The 19186-nt window shown below is 43.5% G+C and overlaps 1 protein-coding gene across 1 annotated transcript; it reads left to right on the top strand.

Annotated features, from left to right (window-relative positions):
• The first annotated feature begins 13182 nt into the window (after positions 1-13182).
• Positions 13183-14083, top strand: LOC117844192 (uncharacterized). The gene is made up of 2 exons (XM_034724951.1): positions 13183-13372; positions 13584-14083. Exons 1-2 carry the CDS (start codon positions 13183-13185, stop codon positions 14081-14083), a joined length of 690 nt encoding a protein of 229 aa, XP_034580842.1.
• The last annotated feature ends 5103 nt before the right edge of the window (positions 14084-19186 follow it).

Raw genomic sequence — 19186 nt, 5'->3', positions numbered from 1 at the left:
ATAAGCCGGTTCCGCCTCCGCTTCCAGTTCCAGGTGATCTTGGTTTGCCGTCGGATCTCCTTCCCCATCGGAGGACGACATGCGAATGATCAACACTTCATTTTTGTAAGGATTTGTATAACCATATATGGGCGAGTTTGGGACTGCTCCACTCCAGGTTTTGCAGCTCTGTTCCGAAATCATCTTCCTTTGATGTCAGGAAGCAGCCCGAGCACAAGCCAGGTCAGGTTAGGTGTAGGATGACTGAGATTAGCCTGTTTGTTCAGTACTGGTCTAGCTAGTTCAAATATGTGCATCGTGGTTCTGAGAAACGCTTGAACGTTTGACTTTGTATCTCGCAATCTACGTTCGTGTGTTTATTCTAATTTACATGTGGTCAGTTTCAACCAAGAGTAAACCAGTTCCAATTTAACATTTGGTGGAATGATATATTCCACTCTGATGTCATTTAAGCTGGCATAAAAAGTATGTTAACATCAGTGCAAAATCTCCAGCAATTAGTCACTGTAGCAGTCAGGTACTGTAGCTTGCGAAAAAAATCCCAACCCCAACCAAGGGTAATAGAGACTATTCGCACCCATTGCTACAATTTCTGGAGCTGGAGTTTGCACCGTTGGCCAAACATGTTCGTAACTCCCTATTTTCCTAGAGTTGGTGGAGCGAAGCTAAAAAAAAGGTGGAGTTGGTGGAGTGGAGCTGTTATTTTTTTTGAAGTGGAGTAGTCCCAAACACGCCCTATGAAAAGATTCAACTGGATGGAATAAGAGATCAAATCGACTTTGTTGGTAGCTCTTTCTTTCAATTCCTTACCTCTTACCTGGCCCATCGAAGTCCCTGCAATGTCAATTTAGGGTCTGTTTGGCTCCAACATGTTAAAGTTTAACACCTGTCACATCGGATGTTTGGATGCTAAATAGAAGTATTAAATATAGAATAATTACAAAACTAATTGCACAGTTGGAGTGTAATTCGCAAGACGAATCTATTAAGTCTAATTAGTTCATGATTTGACAATGTGGTGCTACAGTAACCATTTGCTAATGGTGGATTAATTAGACTTAATAGATTCGTCTCGCGAATTAGCACAGGGTTCTGCAATTAATTTTATAATTAGCTCATGTTTAGTTCTCCTAATTAGCATCCGAACATCCGATGTGACACTGTTAAAGTTTAGCACCTCGTATCTAAACACCCCTTAGCCTGCGCGTGCTGTCACGCTTTGTAGCGCAGGACGTGCTACCGGCTGGGGCCCACCCACCGCCCACGGTGTCCGCTGCTCAGTTGCTGCGCTCGGGCCGGTGGATTCCACATGGACCCACCCCATGTGCTGCCCCGTGTTTTTTTTCTTTTCAATTTTTTCCATACCAACTAAATATTGTATATATGTATAAGTTATGTTCATAAATTTTTTAACAACATTCTCTCAAAGTTACGTGCATAAATTTTTTTAAGAATATTCTCTCAAAAGTTATGATAAATGTTATGCGTATAAGTTATGTATATCATGAAAGTTGTATTAAAATATTTATCACCTAAATTGTTGTTAGGAAAGAAGTTATGCGTACAAATTGTGTGTATAGGTTACAGCTTTCTTAAAAAATAAAATTTGAAGTTATTCTTACAAAATGTTGTATACATAAGTTCTGCACGCTATTGAAATTGTGCTAAAAAGTTATCTCATAAAAAGTTATATTATGAAGTTATGCAACGAAGTTATGTGTATAAATTATGATATTCCAAAAATTGAAAGTTACAGGATTTTAAACTTTTCCAAAAATAGAAGTTGCGGGATGGGAGTAGGCTGTCGGGGATCGATGGCCAGCAGGTCTCCTGGCGCGCACTAGGATGCCCCTCGGAGTCCCCCCATCCCACGTCCTTGGCCAACAACTCCCCATTTGCATAGCCTTTGAAGCAGTGTATTATTATCGGGAATATGGATGGAATGGGATTAACTATGTATAGAACGTACCGAATTCAAGCAGTATTGTTTTCCACGTTGTAATTTCACTTCGAACACAGATTCAAACATTCTGCAGATACAAACGGATAGTTCAAATTCGCATTTGGATATTTAGTCGACTATAAAGATAGCATGTTAGCAATGGTTTTATAGAACAAAAGAATCATTATACTATAAGGGAATAGCATGGATGTTAGATATATGATCTGCACATTGTTGTTGCTAAATGGAATTGAATTGTGGCTGTCGAAACATTGATCTTGTTTATATTCTATTGGTTCTGTGCAACATTTTTTTGCTAATTAACTTGGCAGTGTAAGCTGCCAAGAAAATTAGAATTATCTTGGCGAACATATAATGTTTTCCTTGGCGGATGATGTCCTTTTCCTTGGCTAATGAAGGCTGCCATGGAAATGTAATAACTTAGGTGTTCTGGACTGCCAAGGAAAGGAGCTTGCTTGGCAGTCAAAGGCAGCCAAGAAAATAAGTTTGCTTGGCAGCCACGACAGCCAACAAAACAAGTTTACTTGGTACGCGTACCTTTTTCTTGGCGCACTAAAAATTTTAACATCATCTTACGGCTAAGGAAATAATTCTTGGCAATCAGCTGTCATCATTTTTTCCTTGGCTCTTTATACTTGACGGCATTTGCTTGGCGGTCGGCCGTCAAGAACAATTACCTTGGCGGTAATTTTATATTCATTGACGGTTTTAGGCTGCCAAGGTAATTCACGATTCTAGTAGTAGTGTAGGACCCTGCTAAAATACACCTTATACCTCTTAGGAGGTAAGAGATTTAACAAATCTAAGCTCTTGATTTTTTTTACAAAATAATTAAAGGTTACAAAATATTAAAAAACTGCTGTTTCCGTTAACCTTCCTTGGATTCACGGGAGATCAATGTTACCCTAAAAGCTAAATGCTAAAACGAGTAACCGTTTAGCTCTTTATTCGGACTAAATGGCTAATTAAACAGGTTAAACGACCATTAAATGGACTAAATAGGTGATTAGGCACTGTGTAGCGTGTAAACGGACTAAACGGCCGTGTACGTGAAACTAACTAAGAAAACGTGCCCGTCCTAGGTATTTTAGGCCGTTCGGCAGAGCTACACTAGTAGAGAATTGGCCTTTAGTCCCGGTTGGTAGGGTGCAAATCTCCCGAAAATCTATCCGGGATAAACCAACCGGGACAAAAGGAGGATCTTTTTATCCCGGGTCACTCAACCGGGACAAAAGACCCCCTTTTATCCCGGTTGGTAATACCAACATCCCGGTTGGTAATACCAACCGGGATAAAACGGGTCACCACGGTCGACGCTGAAAAAAAAAATCCCGAGCTCCCAGGAGGCCCCCCACACGCGCACGTCACAAGTCACGCGATTTTTCACGCGAAATATGCGCGTGCGCGCTGCGTGGGATTCGAACCCACAACCTCCAGCCTCGCGCGTAGCTTCCTTGCCATCCCACCTACACACCAAATTTGACTATGTAGGGGATGCTATCCTTTTGTATTAACTCGTGGGGGACCCTTTTATCCCGGTTGGAAACACCAACCGGGATAAAAGACCCCCTTTTATCCTGGTTGGTATTACAAATCGGGATAAAAGGGTTCGAGGGATTTAGTCCTGTTCCAGTGACCTCGTTGGGGACCCTTTTATCCCGGTTTGAAACACCAACCGGGATAAAAGGGGGGTCTTTTATCCCGGTTGGTGTTTCAAACCGGGATAAAATGCCTCTCAGGATCTTTTTTTCACACTAGCCTTTGCAACCGGGATAAAAGGTCCCGGTTGGTGAGCCCCCCACCAGTGACCGAGCTTTAGTCCCGGTTGGTGAACCTTTTGTCCCGGGCCAACTTTAAACCGGGACAAAAGGGGGCGCATCTAAAGCTAATTCTCTACTAGTGCTAGAAGCTGCTGCCGCTGCTGGCTTCTGCTGCCAGCGGCTGTAGCGCAGCTGCTAGCTGCTGCTTGCGGCTTCAGCTGCTTCCAACGGCCGTTTGGGCCACTCCAGCTGCAAACTTTAGTTACTCACTATTACCTGCAAACAAGCATCTATATTGTTTCCAAAAGAATTTATCCACCAAATAACTTAGCAAGTCTCATTTGGCTATTCTTTTTTATAAAATGAAACTATTATCAGGCGTGGGACTACAAATCATGCGGAAATTATTGAGAATTAAAAAATGTAAGGTTGTTAAGAATAAAGAAAATAAATTGTTTCCCTACGGATGGGAGCGAGGGAGCGGTGGCACCTGCTCCTTAGCAATTTTCGGTCTGTTTTCCCTACGGATGCGCTGCTACGTTCGAAAATTAAATTTCTAACGGTAAAAGGATCTACAACATTTAAATTTTGTCGCACAAACATAACCAACACACTGGAGGGTACGAACGTACACAACAACTACTACAATTTGTTACATACAAATTACAACATTAACGTACACAGCATACACCCATCATTTACATCAAAGAGATTCCCGCCGCAATCCAATCTCGTACACTGACCATATCAGGAGTAGCATTTGCTGCCACCCATTCAGACACCCCATAGTCCGGAGCTCGCGCCATGGTCGAACCTGCAGTACTTGCATCGGCAAGGTCTAGCAAATAATTATGGAGTGCAAAGCAAGCAATAACAAGTTTCGTTTGCCGATCTCGAGAGTACAGTGGAACTTCCTGCAGAATGTGCCACCTGGATTTCAGCACGCCAAAAGCGCGTTCAACCACATTGCGAAGACTGGAATGGTGAAAGTTGAATTTCTCCTCCAATGTGTCCACCGCCCTTCTGCTAAACTCCTCCAAGTGATACCTGGTATTTCGATACGGCCCCAGATACCCTTCGCGAACTGCGTAGCCCGAGTCGACCAAATAATATCGGCCTACAGATAATCAAAAATATTCAACATTAGTGCACCACATTTTGCAATTGCAGCTTCATTTGCGTAATTAGTGAAGTACCATACCTGGAGGTGGATGGGGGTAGTTCCTTGCCGCCATACAATCATGCAACACCGCCATGTCGTGACAGGATCCTGCCATCCCCGCTCCTACATACGTGAAGCGCATGTCCATATCGACTATAGCTAACACATTGAAGCTCGTCCACCCTTTTCTGTTAATGAAATCCACACGGGACTCATGCCCGACCAGTACTGGAATGTGCGTACCGTCTAGAGCACCTATGCACCCATCAAAGAATGGTGCATATTGGTTCAGCTTATGATTCACCTTAGAGTAAGCAGGATCCTTTGGAGCGATGACTGTCTGAGCAAATGAAAACATTACATTTGCCACATGCGCCATCTTCCTACCAACTGTGTCCAAACTCCGGTCAAATCTTTCTCTAATTTGACGGCAAGCCTGCTGTGTCGCACACGCCCACACGAACATAGCTAAAGCCTCAACATATTCTACCCCTTGCGACATTTTCAATCCATGATTGCTAACCAACATGTCATGCAACTGAAGGAACGTGTCAGGATACATACGAAAATTATCGAAGCACCACCACCTGTCCCGCAGGTTCAGCTCAACCCATTGCCGTCCCGTCATGCGTGGCAGATCAACTGGTGGGTTCCGTCCAGGACGCTGAATGCTACGAACCACCGCATATGCGACTGCAGCTCCTGCTAAACACTTCAAATCGAACACAGAGCTGTTGTCGCTGCCGGTGTCACTGTTTTGTTCCTCTGCACTACTCATACTTGAGTGAACCTGTGCATGCACAATCGGAGGGGCATCAACAAACCCACCTTACACATAGGTACATATTCATTTGTTTCGAATCTGTGCAGTGCCTGTAAAGTTCACTCTCCCCCTTCCTTGAGCTGACGCAGAAGTAAACCAATGCTCCTGCTACTGATGAGCGGAGGGCCACCAATGCCCTACTAAAGTACCTGACCAAAAGTTAAACACAACAGACGTCAAAATTCCGAATAACTTCAAAGCACTGTAAAATGAGACAAGGTAAAAAAGTTCTAATTAAACTTAGTGAGGCATTTGACTTGAAAGAAACTTAACTTGAAAACTTAACAAAAACTTGAAAACTTAACAGAAAGAACTGATCCAATTTAACTTGAAATAAATTGCTGAGCATGGATGGCAACAAACTTCAAAGGAATTTAACTAGCACTAAAACGAAAGGTTCAACGAACAAGACATGTTACAGAAGCTAACATTACTGTTCCGACACAAATGGAAACATTATTTTCGAAACCCATCAGTACACATCACTACAATAAAACAAATTCAAGCCACAATCACTTCTTGTTCAACATGTCCCAGTTGAATTGTATCCAATTCATTCGGCCCTCTTTCGTTGTCATCTCCATCAACGCCGACCGATACTCCGCGCTCTTAGTACATAAATACAGAGCCTGGCAGTGAAGCGGAGACCCCTCCTGAATACCATCTTCTTTCAGGAGCTGCATACAACGAACCATTTGTTCATGGGTACGGTCAACACGTTGCTGGCTCCTTTTTGCCACACTGTCAGATAGCTCCCTGATGTACTGCTCCAAGTTGTCACTTATTTTTTTCGTAGGACTGTCCATAGAGAATTCCTGGACCGGCTGTTTGGACATGGCACGAGCACTACTAGCAGGGGGTCCTGGTCCAAGTCCGCTGCATTGCCCTCAGTCCCCACACAAGGTGTCGCCTCACGAATACCTCCTGCCGTCAGCAAGGTGCCCCTATCTTGGGGTTCATGGCCAAACAACTCAAATAATTCGTCGAGGAAAGGTGGAGGCTTAACAGAACTCGGCTGGGACCTCGCCTGGCCGTCACCACCAGTGGTGTCCTGCAATGTTGAAGCAATAGTAAATGGTCAAGGTCACAAACGTAACAGTACAAATAAGATGCCGAGTACCTTAAGGGCCTGGCATAGGACGTACCTCTTCGTCCTCCTCCCAATAGGTGGCATCAGCAGACACACCACCAGTTTGTGTGTCGCGCCCTAAACCAGATTTGTTTTGCAAGGCCAGCCAGCTGAGGAATGCCCTCCTCAAGTTGTTGAGCTTGTTTTGCAGCTGCTTGCTGCCCAAATGCAACCCAGTTTGTGCCCTGAAGCCTGAGTAGACGTTCCTCCATCCCAACTTAGTGAGGCATTTGTTGCTCCAATTGAACTGGTTCTTCTAAGCAATGCACAAGTCCAGCAAAGTTTTCGTCGTGCCCTCATCCCAGCTAGCACGGTTATTCATCTGAGTACACAGGAGCTGCAATTATATGGCACCGAGCTACGGATAACCAGGAGCTGCATACAACTAAACAATGTAAAATTACTGGATATGTTACTTGCCTAAAGCAGGTGTCTTGGCGCGTTTGTGGCGGAAATTGTACGGGCACACGGGGGGGGGGGGGGGGGGGGGGCGAGCAGGACGAAGTCGATGACGATGCCAGTGTGGGCACCGTTGATACTTCCTCGCGGTTGGCCTCCTAGTAGCCTTGTATCAGTCGCCTGGAAGGTGAGAAAACCGAAAACATACGGTCAACATAATCCAGAAGGTTGAAAGTACAATCACGGGCACAAAAGAAAGCTGGCAAGGTTTTGATGTGCAAATTTCATCATTCCAATGAGTTATCCTGAATTTAAATTGATACACTAGTTCCATTTGACAATTACAGTAAGAGTGATATGCAATAAAAATATAGAAGTAAGCATGCCATGCTAGAATGTTGCAGTAGGTAGTTTATTATCTAACATAGTCAAAACATAAGCACATTCATCTACAAACCACAAACAAATAGAGCGAAAACAGAGCCGAAGCAATAACTTAAATGACAACAGTACCATTTCCTCAGTCAACAATGCATCCCAAAAGAACTTCTGTATTTTTTGACTTAGCTCTGAGCTTCCAACATGAATCAAAGGAATTTCACTTGTGAAGATTTCAATTTTCAGGAATCTCAAACCTTAACTTACAACTTACAAATTTCAACTCAATTCTACAATACAATCACAATTCTAGAGAAGGTTCTGCAATTCACATTAACTATGTTGAACAAAATATGCTGCATTTTCGCCCACCAGTACCATTTTCGCCCATGCCAAATACTCTGTAAATAATGAAACTTAGAGTAAGCAGAGGAACGAGTGATGAAAACATATACTACTAGTATTAGAATCACGGCCAGAATCCATGAGCATAATACGTCCTCCAACAAGCCTCACGAAGCTTAATCCGATGGGGGAGCAGCCATACCTGTGAGCGAAGGGGAGCGAGGGGGCGATGGACTGGGAGAAGGTCCTTGCACGCGACGGCCCACCGGCGGCGGAGGACGGGCGCGACTGAGGGAGCGTTTGAGCGGAGGAAGCGGCGGCGGTGGCTCAGGAGCGACCGCGACCGACGGAGGGGGCGATATCCGCGCGACGAAGCAGGCGAGGCGACGGCCGGCCGGCGCCGGAGACCGGGCCCAAGCACGGGAGCGGGTGCGCCTGGTCGGACCTGCGGCGGCGGATCCGGAGCGAGCGACAAAGGGGGTGAGCAGCGGGACCGACGGCGGCGTTGCATGGCCGAGCGCGAGGGAGAGGGCGGCGCGACGGCTCGTCAGCGGCTGAGAGCGCGCGCGAGCGAGGGAGGGCCTGAGCGGAAGCTGCGGCGGCGGCGGATCCGGAGGGAGTGGAAGCGACCGAGGGGCCGAGCTGCGGGACTGACGGCGGCATCGTGTGGGCGAACGGGAGGGAGCGGGCGACGCGACTCAATGCCGGCGGCGGAGAGCGGCGATAGCGCAGGCGCTGCGGAGCGGCGGGGGCGACGGCGGCAGAGCAGGGGCGAGAGCACGCGACGGAGGGGGCGAGCTGCGGGAGGCACTGGATAAGCACGGGGCAGCGTCGGTGCGTCATTAAGCCGCTCGAACGACTTCCACGACAGACCACCAGCGGAAGCGCACCGAACGGCTGGGCTGAAAAGCCCAGCTGGAAAAATCCCAGCTGAAGCCATCCGAACGGGCTGATAACTTGTAACGTTTGTCATTATAAGAATTAGATTTGCTACCCAAAACATATTTATGGTGCACCAAGTTAAAGCTCAGGTTAAATTATGAACCATGCATGCTACATCCGCCATGGAGCAATTCATCAAATTGTCACGTATACCTTCCAAGAAAGAAATACGTAGCACTAGTTACTGTATCTTTTTCTTCAAATCTATACTATATCTATCTATTTATCTAAATTATAAAAATCCAACAATTGAAAATAATTCCTACCTAGAGTTACCACTCGTACTTTTCACAGAGGCCCCACTTGATAGGTCGGGATAGGTACTAAAGTTTGAAAAAGGGGTGAAAACAACTGTTTATGAAATAGTTCTGCCTTTTGAAGGCTATTTTTTTTGGGCAAGAATTTTTCTTACCCACTTGTGTACCCGCGTCTAACCCCGCCCGTCAATCACGCCTCCTCTTTTTCTCTGTTTCTCGGCTTTCCTTCCCTTCCCAATCCCCATCCTGTGCAGCCCACCCCGTGACCCTTTCCCCTCCAACGAAGCAGACACCGCGGCGGTCCCATCCACCTGCAGTCGGTGTCGACAGGGGCATTCTTGATGCCCTAGACACCGAAGCCGCCAAGCCCGCCGCCCGCCTGAAGCTCCCTCTCGCCGAGCCTGCCGTCCGCTGGTTTGCTTGGGGGAGTCCTCGGCGGTTTAGCCTCGGGCCACGCGGTAAGGCTGCCGTTCGCCATCTTACGCGCGCCTTAACCAGTTCGTGTCACTGCCGCCGTCTCCTCGAGTCCGCTCGCCTTTTTCTCCCTAGCAGAGCATACGGCGCTGCCGCCGGCGCCGGCCGTGTCCTCCCTAATCTTCCAGGTAAATAGGTTGATCTGCTTCCTCCCTCTTTTCCCCCGAGCAGAGCATAAGGCCGATCCCGCATGCGGTGGTGCGCAGGTCTTCGAGAACGCGCCTGATTCCGCCTCCGCGCTCGTCACGGCTGGCTCCACCACCCGCGTTCCTGGCTTGCGGCACAGTCGCGTCCACGACGCCGCTGGCCTCGCGCACATGCCCTACCCCATCATATCGCAGCCATGCCAACGTACCCGACCCGCTGCTTCCGCTGGAGTGCAAATTCTTCGACCACCGGAACACCGACGTGGAGCCGTAGTGAGTGGCGGACGTTCTACCACAAGCAGGCTTGCCCAGCTTCCTTTCGTCAGGTGGGAGGCCACGAACGCAAGGTTTGCAAAATCCTCTTTTATTTCTCTCTTCGATTTGGCTGCTTTCCATCTTTAGCGAAAACCATCCACTTGGTTATTTTGTTCTGGCACACTCTTTGCCTTCTTTATGGTCTACGGATTCATGGCACCACGATTATTTCCCTCACCTAGACACATTTTTAATTTTATCAACGCTTATTTGATAAAATGCTCATGTGAAACTGTGATGCAGAGTGAACATATAATGTTTTCCTTGGCGGATGATGTCCTTTTCCTTGGCTAATGAAGGCTGCCATGGAAATGTAATAACTTAGGTATTCTGGACTGCCAAGGAAAGGAGCTTGCTTGGCAGTCAGAGTGAGACTGAGCATGGTCCCAGGTGCATTCCCATCGCTAGATGCAGGGTTGGCTAGGTCATCAATTTTTTAGAAGGTCTTGCTATGGAGGTGTGCGATGTGCCGATGTGCCGGTGTGGAAAAATGTGATGCTCAGACCTGCATGCGGATTGAGATGTTGTGGTAAACTTGATACCCTTTTGTTTGTACTTATACAGTTTTCATTTATTTTGGAAAACGATCAGGACATTGGAACAGATTTAAAATTCTTGTTTGCTCAGCAGATGACTCAAATGCTCTTAATGGGATGATGATGACATTTGAAGAGTTAAGTTCAGGAGGTTCATCGATATGGAAAAATGTATATGTGGCAAAAGGGTTATGTTGAAAAAAAAGGGTATATGTAAAGGATCACAATACACTCCCGTAAAAAGCCTGCCAGATTTTAAACTCATTGTGTGACTCGGTGAGTCGGTGTAGATTTTTTTTCATTGAGTCTATTTGCATAATTACTGTTGGCTAATAATTGTTGATGTGATGCCAGAATGCTTAGTGCTTAATGAAAACGCACTTTAAGTGGTAAAAAGTGGAAACCATTGCATATCTTTCCTTAACCTGCAGGACTAAGTTAATTAAATCTACTGGTGTCACTATTTTTGCTTGGTTTTCTTGAGCAATGGCATTTTCCTCTTTATGAAAGTTTAGTCAGGTTACATAACTTTTGCCGGTTGATTACTGTCATTTTTGGTCTGTCATGAGTGGAATTTCAGTGGAAAGCAATTGCCGGTTTGTGCTTCAGTCAAATGATGCATCTATAGGATTCCATGTTGTATAGCAAGCACATGTTTTCACATGGTGCAATTTCCTATAGCGAGCACATGTTTTCACTTAGTGCAATTTTCCTTTACACTGCTGGCTTGCATGATCCCAGTCCAACAATTTGATCTCTATGATAAGTATAAACGATTGTATCTTTATTACTCCCTCCATTCTCTTTTGATATTACTGTTTCCTCTCGGCACAATGATCAAGGAAAACAATACTACTTATCATCCTTTAATCATATCATTAATTATTTCTCATAAACAAGCGATCCATTAAAGCTTTGACTCCTTGATGCTTATGTAGCCAATCTCACGTGGAAGAATGAAGATTCACACATCAAGCCCGAGACACCTGGATGGATAGTTGGACTAGAATAAGACTATTAAAGAGAATTTTTCAAATTTTTTAAATATGCCTATCAAAAGAGAACGGAGTGAGTCCTACACTAGAATATCCAAATAAATAAATTTCTCTACGTCTATTTATTATTTATTACACATTGGGGCCTGCAAAATTGATTACTCTGGTGGGTAAACTTCCTATCGACAAAGAGGTGTATTCAGCCTATAAACAAAGGTGTACTTTTACTAAATCAATTTGCTGCATATTTTTAATTATCTGAGCTTATAAATACTTGTGCACCTTGAAGCTGTAAATCTTTAATATAATGAGAACTGAGCAGAATCGGCAAAGAGCTTCAACTTTGGTGTTCACACAAATTCGACGTAAAGTACGTTTACCAATGGACAGGAGCTCAAGAGGGAGAAGCTGCAGCCATTTCCTCGAGGGAGCCGAATATTTTAATTTGAGACCGCGCTGATGGGTGCCATTCCCCTGTCTAGGTAAACTTCACCATCTGCTCCAAAGCCCAAAGGCCTCCATTGTTCAGATACACCAGTTGTACCATTGTCCCTTATGTTACTAGGATCTTATTACATGTGAAAATCATGCTATGAATTACATCTTGCTTGGATTTATTTCCTGAAAATATAAATATTTTGAACATCTTTAATCACGTAGGTTTTTCAGGATACCCTATATAGATGTAGTCGTCACTACAATATAGTTAGATTACTTATTAGTTTACGTTCTATGGTGCTCGATTGGTCATCAGTATCAGTATTTTGTTTGCGCGTAAGACAACATAATGTTTGTACCTCTCAGTTTCCATGTGCTGTTTGCACTGCTCGCATGGGAGTGAAGGCAGATGGCATCGGCGTGGTCGTCCTGTTCATGCGTTGGAGCTCTTTACGCTGATTAGGACCTGGAGCTCCTAAATTTTGATGTCATATTAATTGCTGCTTTATATGTCTGCCGGCTTTGCTGTTGGATCTAAATTGCGTGGTGCATCAGTGCTTCGTTGATTGCCGTCATGCATGATAAGTTGGTTGATGATGTAATACTTGTGGAGCTGGAACCAGGGGCAGCCACTCATACCTCCGATACATGCATGCATATAAACAACGAGGGTTCAATGTTTGCTGCTTAACGGTGTTCCATTTTTGTATCGTTTTGCTTCTCCTATTTTCCATTTTGCTTGTCCAATTTTGCAACAATGGTGTTCCATTTTGCATCGTGTACTAGACTTTTTTAATATGTTGTACGTACAGTTTTATCATAAATATAAAATTATTAAGTAAAATTATTTAGAAATATACATATATATTTGTTTACACGTCGCACGTGCACTTTACTAGTGAATATATAAAGGTCACATGCATGGCAAAAATTCACCTGCATGCCACGTTAATTTATTTAGAAAGTTCAATAATTCACGTTATTTTCTCTTTCATGAAAAAGTGACACTGTTTCCCTAGTGCGCGGCCAGGCTAACATGTCACGTGTACTTTTTGCTTTTGCCACATATGCTAACGTGTTGACATGTTAGAGCAACTCCAAGAGTACTGCAGCATTTCGGATGTTAACTTATGGAGTAGCACCTGATGCTATAGATGATTATGTTCGTATTGGTGAGAGTACTGCTATTGAGAGTCTGAGAAGGTTTGTCACTGCTGTTGTTGAGGTTTTTGGAGATGAGTACTTGAGATCACCTAATGAAGATGATACTACTAGATTACTTGCCATTGGAGAGAGTAGAGGTTTTCCTGGTATGCTTGGGTCGATTGATTGTATGCATTGGAGGTGGAAAAATTATCCTTCGGCATGGCAAGGTATGTATACCGGGCATGTGCATGAGCCTACATTATACTTGAAGCTGTTGCAAATAAAGATCTTTGAATTTGGCATCCTTTTTTGGGATGCCTGGTTCCTACAACGACATCAACGTTTTGCACCGGTCTTCTTTATTTGCACGGGTAGCTGAAGGTCAAGCTCCAAAGGTGAATTATACCATTAATAACAACGAATATACAATGAGTTATTATCTTGCTGATGGCATATATCCCTCGTGGGCCACAATTGTGAAGAGCATACTTGATCCACAAGGTCACAAGAAGAAATATTTTGCAACTACCCAAGAAGATTGTAGGAAGGACGTGGAACGAGCATTTGGGGTTCTACAATCTCGTTTCGCTATCGTTAGGGGGCCAACTCGATTTTGGGATGAAGACACCCTCGGACAAATCATGAGGGCTTGTGTCATTATGCACAACATGATAGTTGAGGATGAGCGTGATGAGGAAGATGATTTAAATTATGATGGGGTGGGAGAAAAGGTGAAGATTTCTCACGATGAAACACCTGAAGTTGAGGAGTTTATTAAAAATTACAAGAATACAAGGGACAAAGATATTCACAATCAGCTTCAAGATGACCTCATCGAGCACCTGTGGCAACATCATCCAGACCTCTACGAATGATTACCTATAGTTTATAGTAATTGTAATTTTCAATTTTTTTGCTACTTTATAAATTTATTTGTAATTGCAGTATTCATCATTTACAAATCATGGCAGACTAAGGTAGATGTTCATCAGCATGGTATATGTTCCATAATACTGAACTGCGTACTGATTATGGTGGCACTGATGTTAGATGGGGCTTAACACACCACAAAGAAAGTGCTGCAGATTGCTGTCAAGCTTGTATAGATCAGGCTAAGAGGGCCAAGCCAGGAGCTTTGAAGTGCAATATTTGGGTTTACTGTCCATCTGAGTATGGATGCTACTCGCCAGACAAATATGAACACAACATTTTTCTACTTTGTGTAACATGAATAACCAAGTGATAGAGTTTAGTACAAACAGTAACTGAGGAATAAAGACAACTGATTCTTTTGATCATGATAGTCGGCTCATGATCTCAGCTCGCAAGGACATGTAGTATTTCTTTTGATCATCTGCCATGGTAGTTAGGTCCATGGTTATAATCCTCTCGTCATCCCTCCTTTTCTGCAACTGGACCTCCTGGCTCCTCAACTCAAGATGTAGTTTTTCATTTGCAAGTCGATTCTGTTCAAGAGCAACTCGATCTTGTTTAAGAGCAAAAGCTTTGTTGAACCTCTCCTCTTTTTTTAGCTCTTTATCCACATCAACTTCTTTCTTTTGTGCCCACATATTTTCTAAGATTGCTATCATACTTTTTTTCTTCTCTTGTAGCAGTGCTGCTTTTGCCTTCTTCTTACTAATCGGCCTTGTCAATGCATTATCCTCTAGACCTTGAACCTCACCTTGTCCTATTTCACTTGGTGAACTTGCATTCGGGTCAGCAGTTGAGCTTGTCTTCTGCTTCTTGTTAGATGTTTTACCAACAGCCAATTCATCAATTTTAGAAAGCCATTTTGGTTGTGTTCTCAGCTTATTCCAGCAATGCATGAACTGGAATGCTTTCTGATGTTCGTCTTCAGACTTGTACAAAGCACATGCCTCTACAACCTACATGCACCACCATACAAGGAATATTCATATAAGATATATAAAAATAAAATAGTCAAAACAAATCGTGGTATTGCATAGTGAGTAAGTACCTTGTCTTTCATTGTACTACCACTCTGATGCCTTGACTCAATTCGTGCTAGACATCCACAAAACTTGTTCACATATTTTAGTATGGTCTCCCATCGGTGCATGAGAGAATTTATGGTACGCTTTGAGGTGCACGTCTTGTGTTCATGGAAGTACTCACAGATACGAGACCAATACTTGCCACCTTTTTGATCTTTGCCTACGACCGGATCCAAGCTTACATTCAACCACGCTGAAACCAAAACCTCATCTTCGTGGTCACTGAAATTCTTTGATCTCTTATGGTTCGGCCTCGCGGAGGGGGATGCTGGACCAACTTCAATTGCTTGGGATTGTTGGTCAGCACATGTGTTGCTATAAGAATGAGAATCCCCTAGATTGGTTTCATCCATCATCATGTTGGAAAAATATCTGTTTCCTACCCAGTAGGTAGAAAATAAACATCAAGTGGCAAAATTCTTCTATAGGAAAAAAACTATAATTTTATTAGGTAAATATGGAGGCTGCACATATGAAAACTTGCTCAAGTGGCATATTTTATCATGCCAACAAGATGGTGACTACATGCTAGGAGCCAACTAGTCAGCTAGCTAAGTCCCTGAAGTTAGCTAAGTCCCTGAAGTGAAGGCAATATGGGCAACAGTAAGAATTTCCAGCCAGTGGTTCAGGATCACAGCTGAAAGAAGGGAAAAACTGCAATCTACAACAAACTAAGAAAAGGTTGATTTGGGTTTGGTCTTACAATATTTACCTGCTGCTAACAACAGAAGCAATGTTCTAAATATTAACATTATCTGCAAAGTACTTCGAGTAAAACTCTTCAGTTAATATAAAAAAACGGATTTTAGTATTTATAACTCATCTTATGACGAGCAATGAAACTGTTCCTTGTTCCTACTTCCACTTAACCACATACCCTTTAGTTTTGCTTCACAGCATAGAACCAAGTTTCTTTTCAAAGTAATACGGTTTCTTCAACCATATGCATATGATAGATCTATTCATTCACATGCCTGCAGCTCAATTATGAAGTCGACAATACAAAGCTTGTACAGAACAAAATGGCCTAAGGAATAAATTAAAGTTGCTCTAGTGGCATATTTTAACTAAGATAAATATGGAGGCAGAACAAACATATGTCGTTCAAGAGCTTATGATTCATACCATTTGGAATTGACTACACAGCACAAGGAATCCATCTTATCTCACAGGGAATTGAGTTCAAGAGCTTATGATTCATACCATTCACAAATGGGTTGCCGTTGGTCGTTTGTTCGAAAGCACCAGAGGGGCTGCCGCTGGATGGGTACGGCACCGCCGATAGGGAGTCCAAATCATCACTGGTAAGAGCTGCAATCGGAGGACCTTGCAGATCACCACACATGTCACCACTACCAGGCAGGTCGAGGTCGTCGCTGCTGGACCTCTCTAAATTTTCTGGTGCTGCTGTTCCATTGAGGGATGTGGTCGCCGCTGACGAGCACCACACGGCGTTGAAGCATCCCTCCACCGTGCCTTACTTGGCCCTGCCGTGGAGCCTGCATCTGCACAGGCAACAAAAGGAATTTAAATATGCATTGCCATATATTTATTGAGCAGTAATTTGGTGTTTCCCTTCTCCAAAACCATACTGCTAATTTATTGGATGTACGCCATACCTCAGGCGTGACTTTTATTGGATGTGCGCCATACCTCAGGCGTGACTTTTATTGGATGTGCGCCATACCATCGTCACGGCAGTATGCAAACATCCAATAAATTAGCAGTATGCAGATTCAGGTTCAGATTCAGCTCAACCAAACCGAATGCAGATTCAAGTTCAGCTCAATATTACTAGCCAAAGTAATCCTCAATTGAAGCTGTAAACTATTCCAACTACTCCAGGAGCTGATTACAGAGAACAAGATATTTGCTTTTATATACCTAGGCACTTGCTTGATTGCTCCCAAACTGGTGCTGCACTACTACTATGATCTGAACAACTTTAGCTACCGAATCAAGGGAGGAAGAAAGATGGACTGAGGGAGAGGTACCTCCCATATATCCACTTTGACTCTAATTTTTGAATTAGAGTCATATGTCACGGCAGATCATCTTCATCATATCCACTTTGACTCTAATGGCCTTAGCAGCACATACAATGGCAGCATCACAGAGAATGAGGGGATCCTTTTCCCATATTGTTTTCAACTGACATGATCTGATGAAGCCAAATCTTGCAAGCTCGATACTAATGGGGTGTTTGGATCTTTAGTCGTGACTAAAATTCATGTCACATCGAATATTCGGAGGCTAACTAGAAGAACTAAACATGAGCTAATTATAAAACTAATTATATAAATGGAGACTAATTCACAAGATGAATCTATTAAGCCTAATTAATCCATCATTAGCACATGTTTACTGTAGCATCACATTATCAAATCATGGACTAATTAGGCTTAATAGATTCGTCTCGCAAATTAGTCTCCATCTGTACAATTGGTTGTGTAATTAGCCTATATTTAATACTCGTAATTAGTATCTAAACATTCGATGTGATAGGAATTCTAGGAGGTGCTAAAGAAACAAACACCCCCTAATATCATGTGTGGTCACCTCAAATGCAGTGGATCCTGTGCTTCCTCTTTGGGTGTGAATCAATGTGCTGGTGTTGGTCCCATCACCACCAGGGTCACCTCCACCTAGGCTCTGATGATTGCAGTCAAGGATTGACCTAGGGGCCTTTAGGACGATCATGAGCACATCTCGTATGACATCCAACTCGTCAGACTTCGTAGTGGAAAATGCAGCAAGGGATTCAGTGATATCATGCTCAGTAGGATTGGATATGTGCCATCCTGCCACAAGCTTCCTTGGATTTTGAGCATGTCGATCCCTAAAATCGCACATGGGCAGGTAAAGAACAATCAGCACAAAAACTTCAAATTATACAGCAATCCTAACCAGAAAAAACTCCATCAAGGTTGATCCTCAAATCCAGTCACAACCATATACCGTATGTTGCTAGAATGCTAGGGGAAGAACCTAAACAATTGGCACCTAAAGCTCACTACCGGACATTTGATGATTTCCACTAATTTAATAACAATCGCATTGAATGGTATTTTCATGAAATTCTGCCCTATGACATAAAAAATAAGAATCGAAGTGCCTCCAAATAACATGACCAATGCAATGTGAGCAAAAATATCGGGGATTCAGGTCTCAACGACACAAATGTGTCCTTCATATTCAACTTAACAAAGGCAAGAACACAACCTTACTAACTTAAATTCCACCCTGAAACAGAAACTCAGGAAAGAGTAGCCACTTGTCCCAATTCCCCAATTAGAAAAGCAAAATTGCAGAGCAAAACACCTACTCCATATGTAGAGAACACTGCTTGGAGATGAGAAGTTGATTCTCCCCTCTTCTTAATGGCAATTGCAGCTAAGATACCAACACAATGTGATCCAAGAAAAAAAAGAATAATAGGCAATTTATATCTCAACAGCACAACGGGGCCTCCATTCACCTTAAACAAGTCAAGAACACGGCTCAACCAACCTAAATTCCAGCCCAGACCCCGAAACGCAGGCAACAATGCAGCATCCATTCACCTTAAAGAAGTCAAGAACACGGCTAATAGGGTGTTTGGTTCCAGAGACTAAAGTTTAGTCCCTATCACATCGAATGTTTAGATACTAATTAGGAATATTAAATAGAGGTTAATTACAAAACCAATTGCATAAATGAAGGCTAATTCGCGAGATGAATCTATTAAGCTTAATTAGTCCATGAATTGACCATGTGGTGCTACAGTAAATGGATTAATTAGGCTTAATAGATTCATCTCGCGAATTAGCCATGGCTTATGCAATTAATTAGTTTTATAATTAGTTCACGTTTAGTCCTTCTAATTGGTGACCCAAACTTAAAATTAATCTATGTATCCGAACACCCAATAAACCAACCTAAATCCCAGCGCAAGCACCGCCTCCGCCGCCGCGCGTGTCT

This window comes from Setaria viridis, chromosome 2 (assembly GCF_005286985.2).
Source record: "Setaria viridis chromosome 2, Setaria_viridis_v4.0, whole genome shotgun sequence".
Lineage (NCBI taxonomy): Eukaryota > Viridiplantae > Streptophyta > Magnoliopsida > Poales > Poaceae > Setaria > Setaria viridis.
The sequence above is the reverse complement of the archived record's forward strand: the minus strand, read 5'-3'. Positions and strand labels throughout refer to the sequence as shown.

Excerpts from the sequence above, each read along its gene's own strand:
- LOC117844192 (XM_034724951.1), top strand. The coding sequence starts at position 13,183 with ATGTTAACTTATGGAGTAGCACCTGATGCTATAGATGATTATGTTCGT. Across the intron at positions 13,373-13,583 it reads AGAGAGTAGAGGTTTTCCTG|CTGAAGGTCAAGCTCCAAAG; the intron begins GTATGCTTGGGT and ends TTGCACGGGTAG.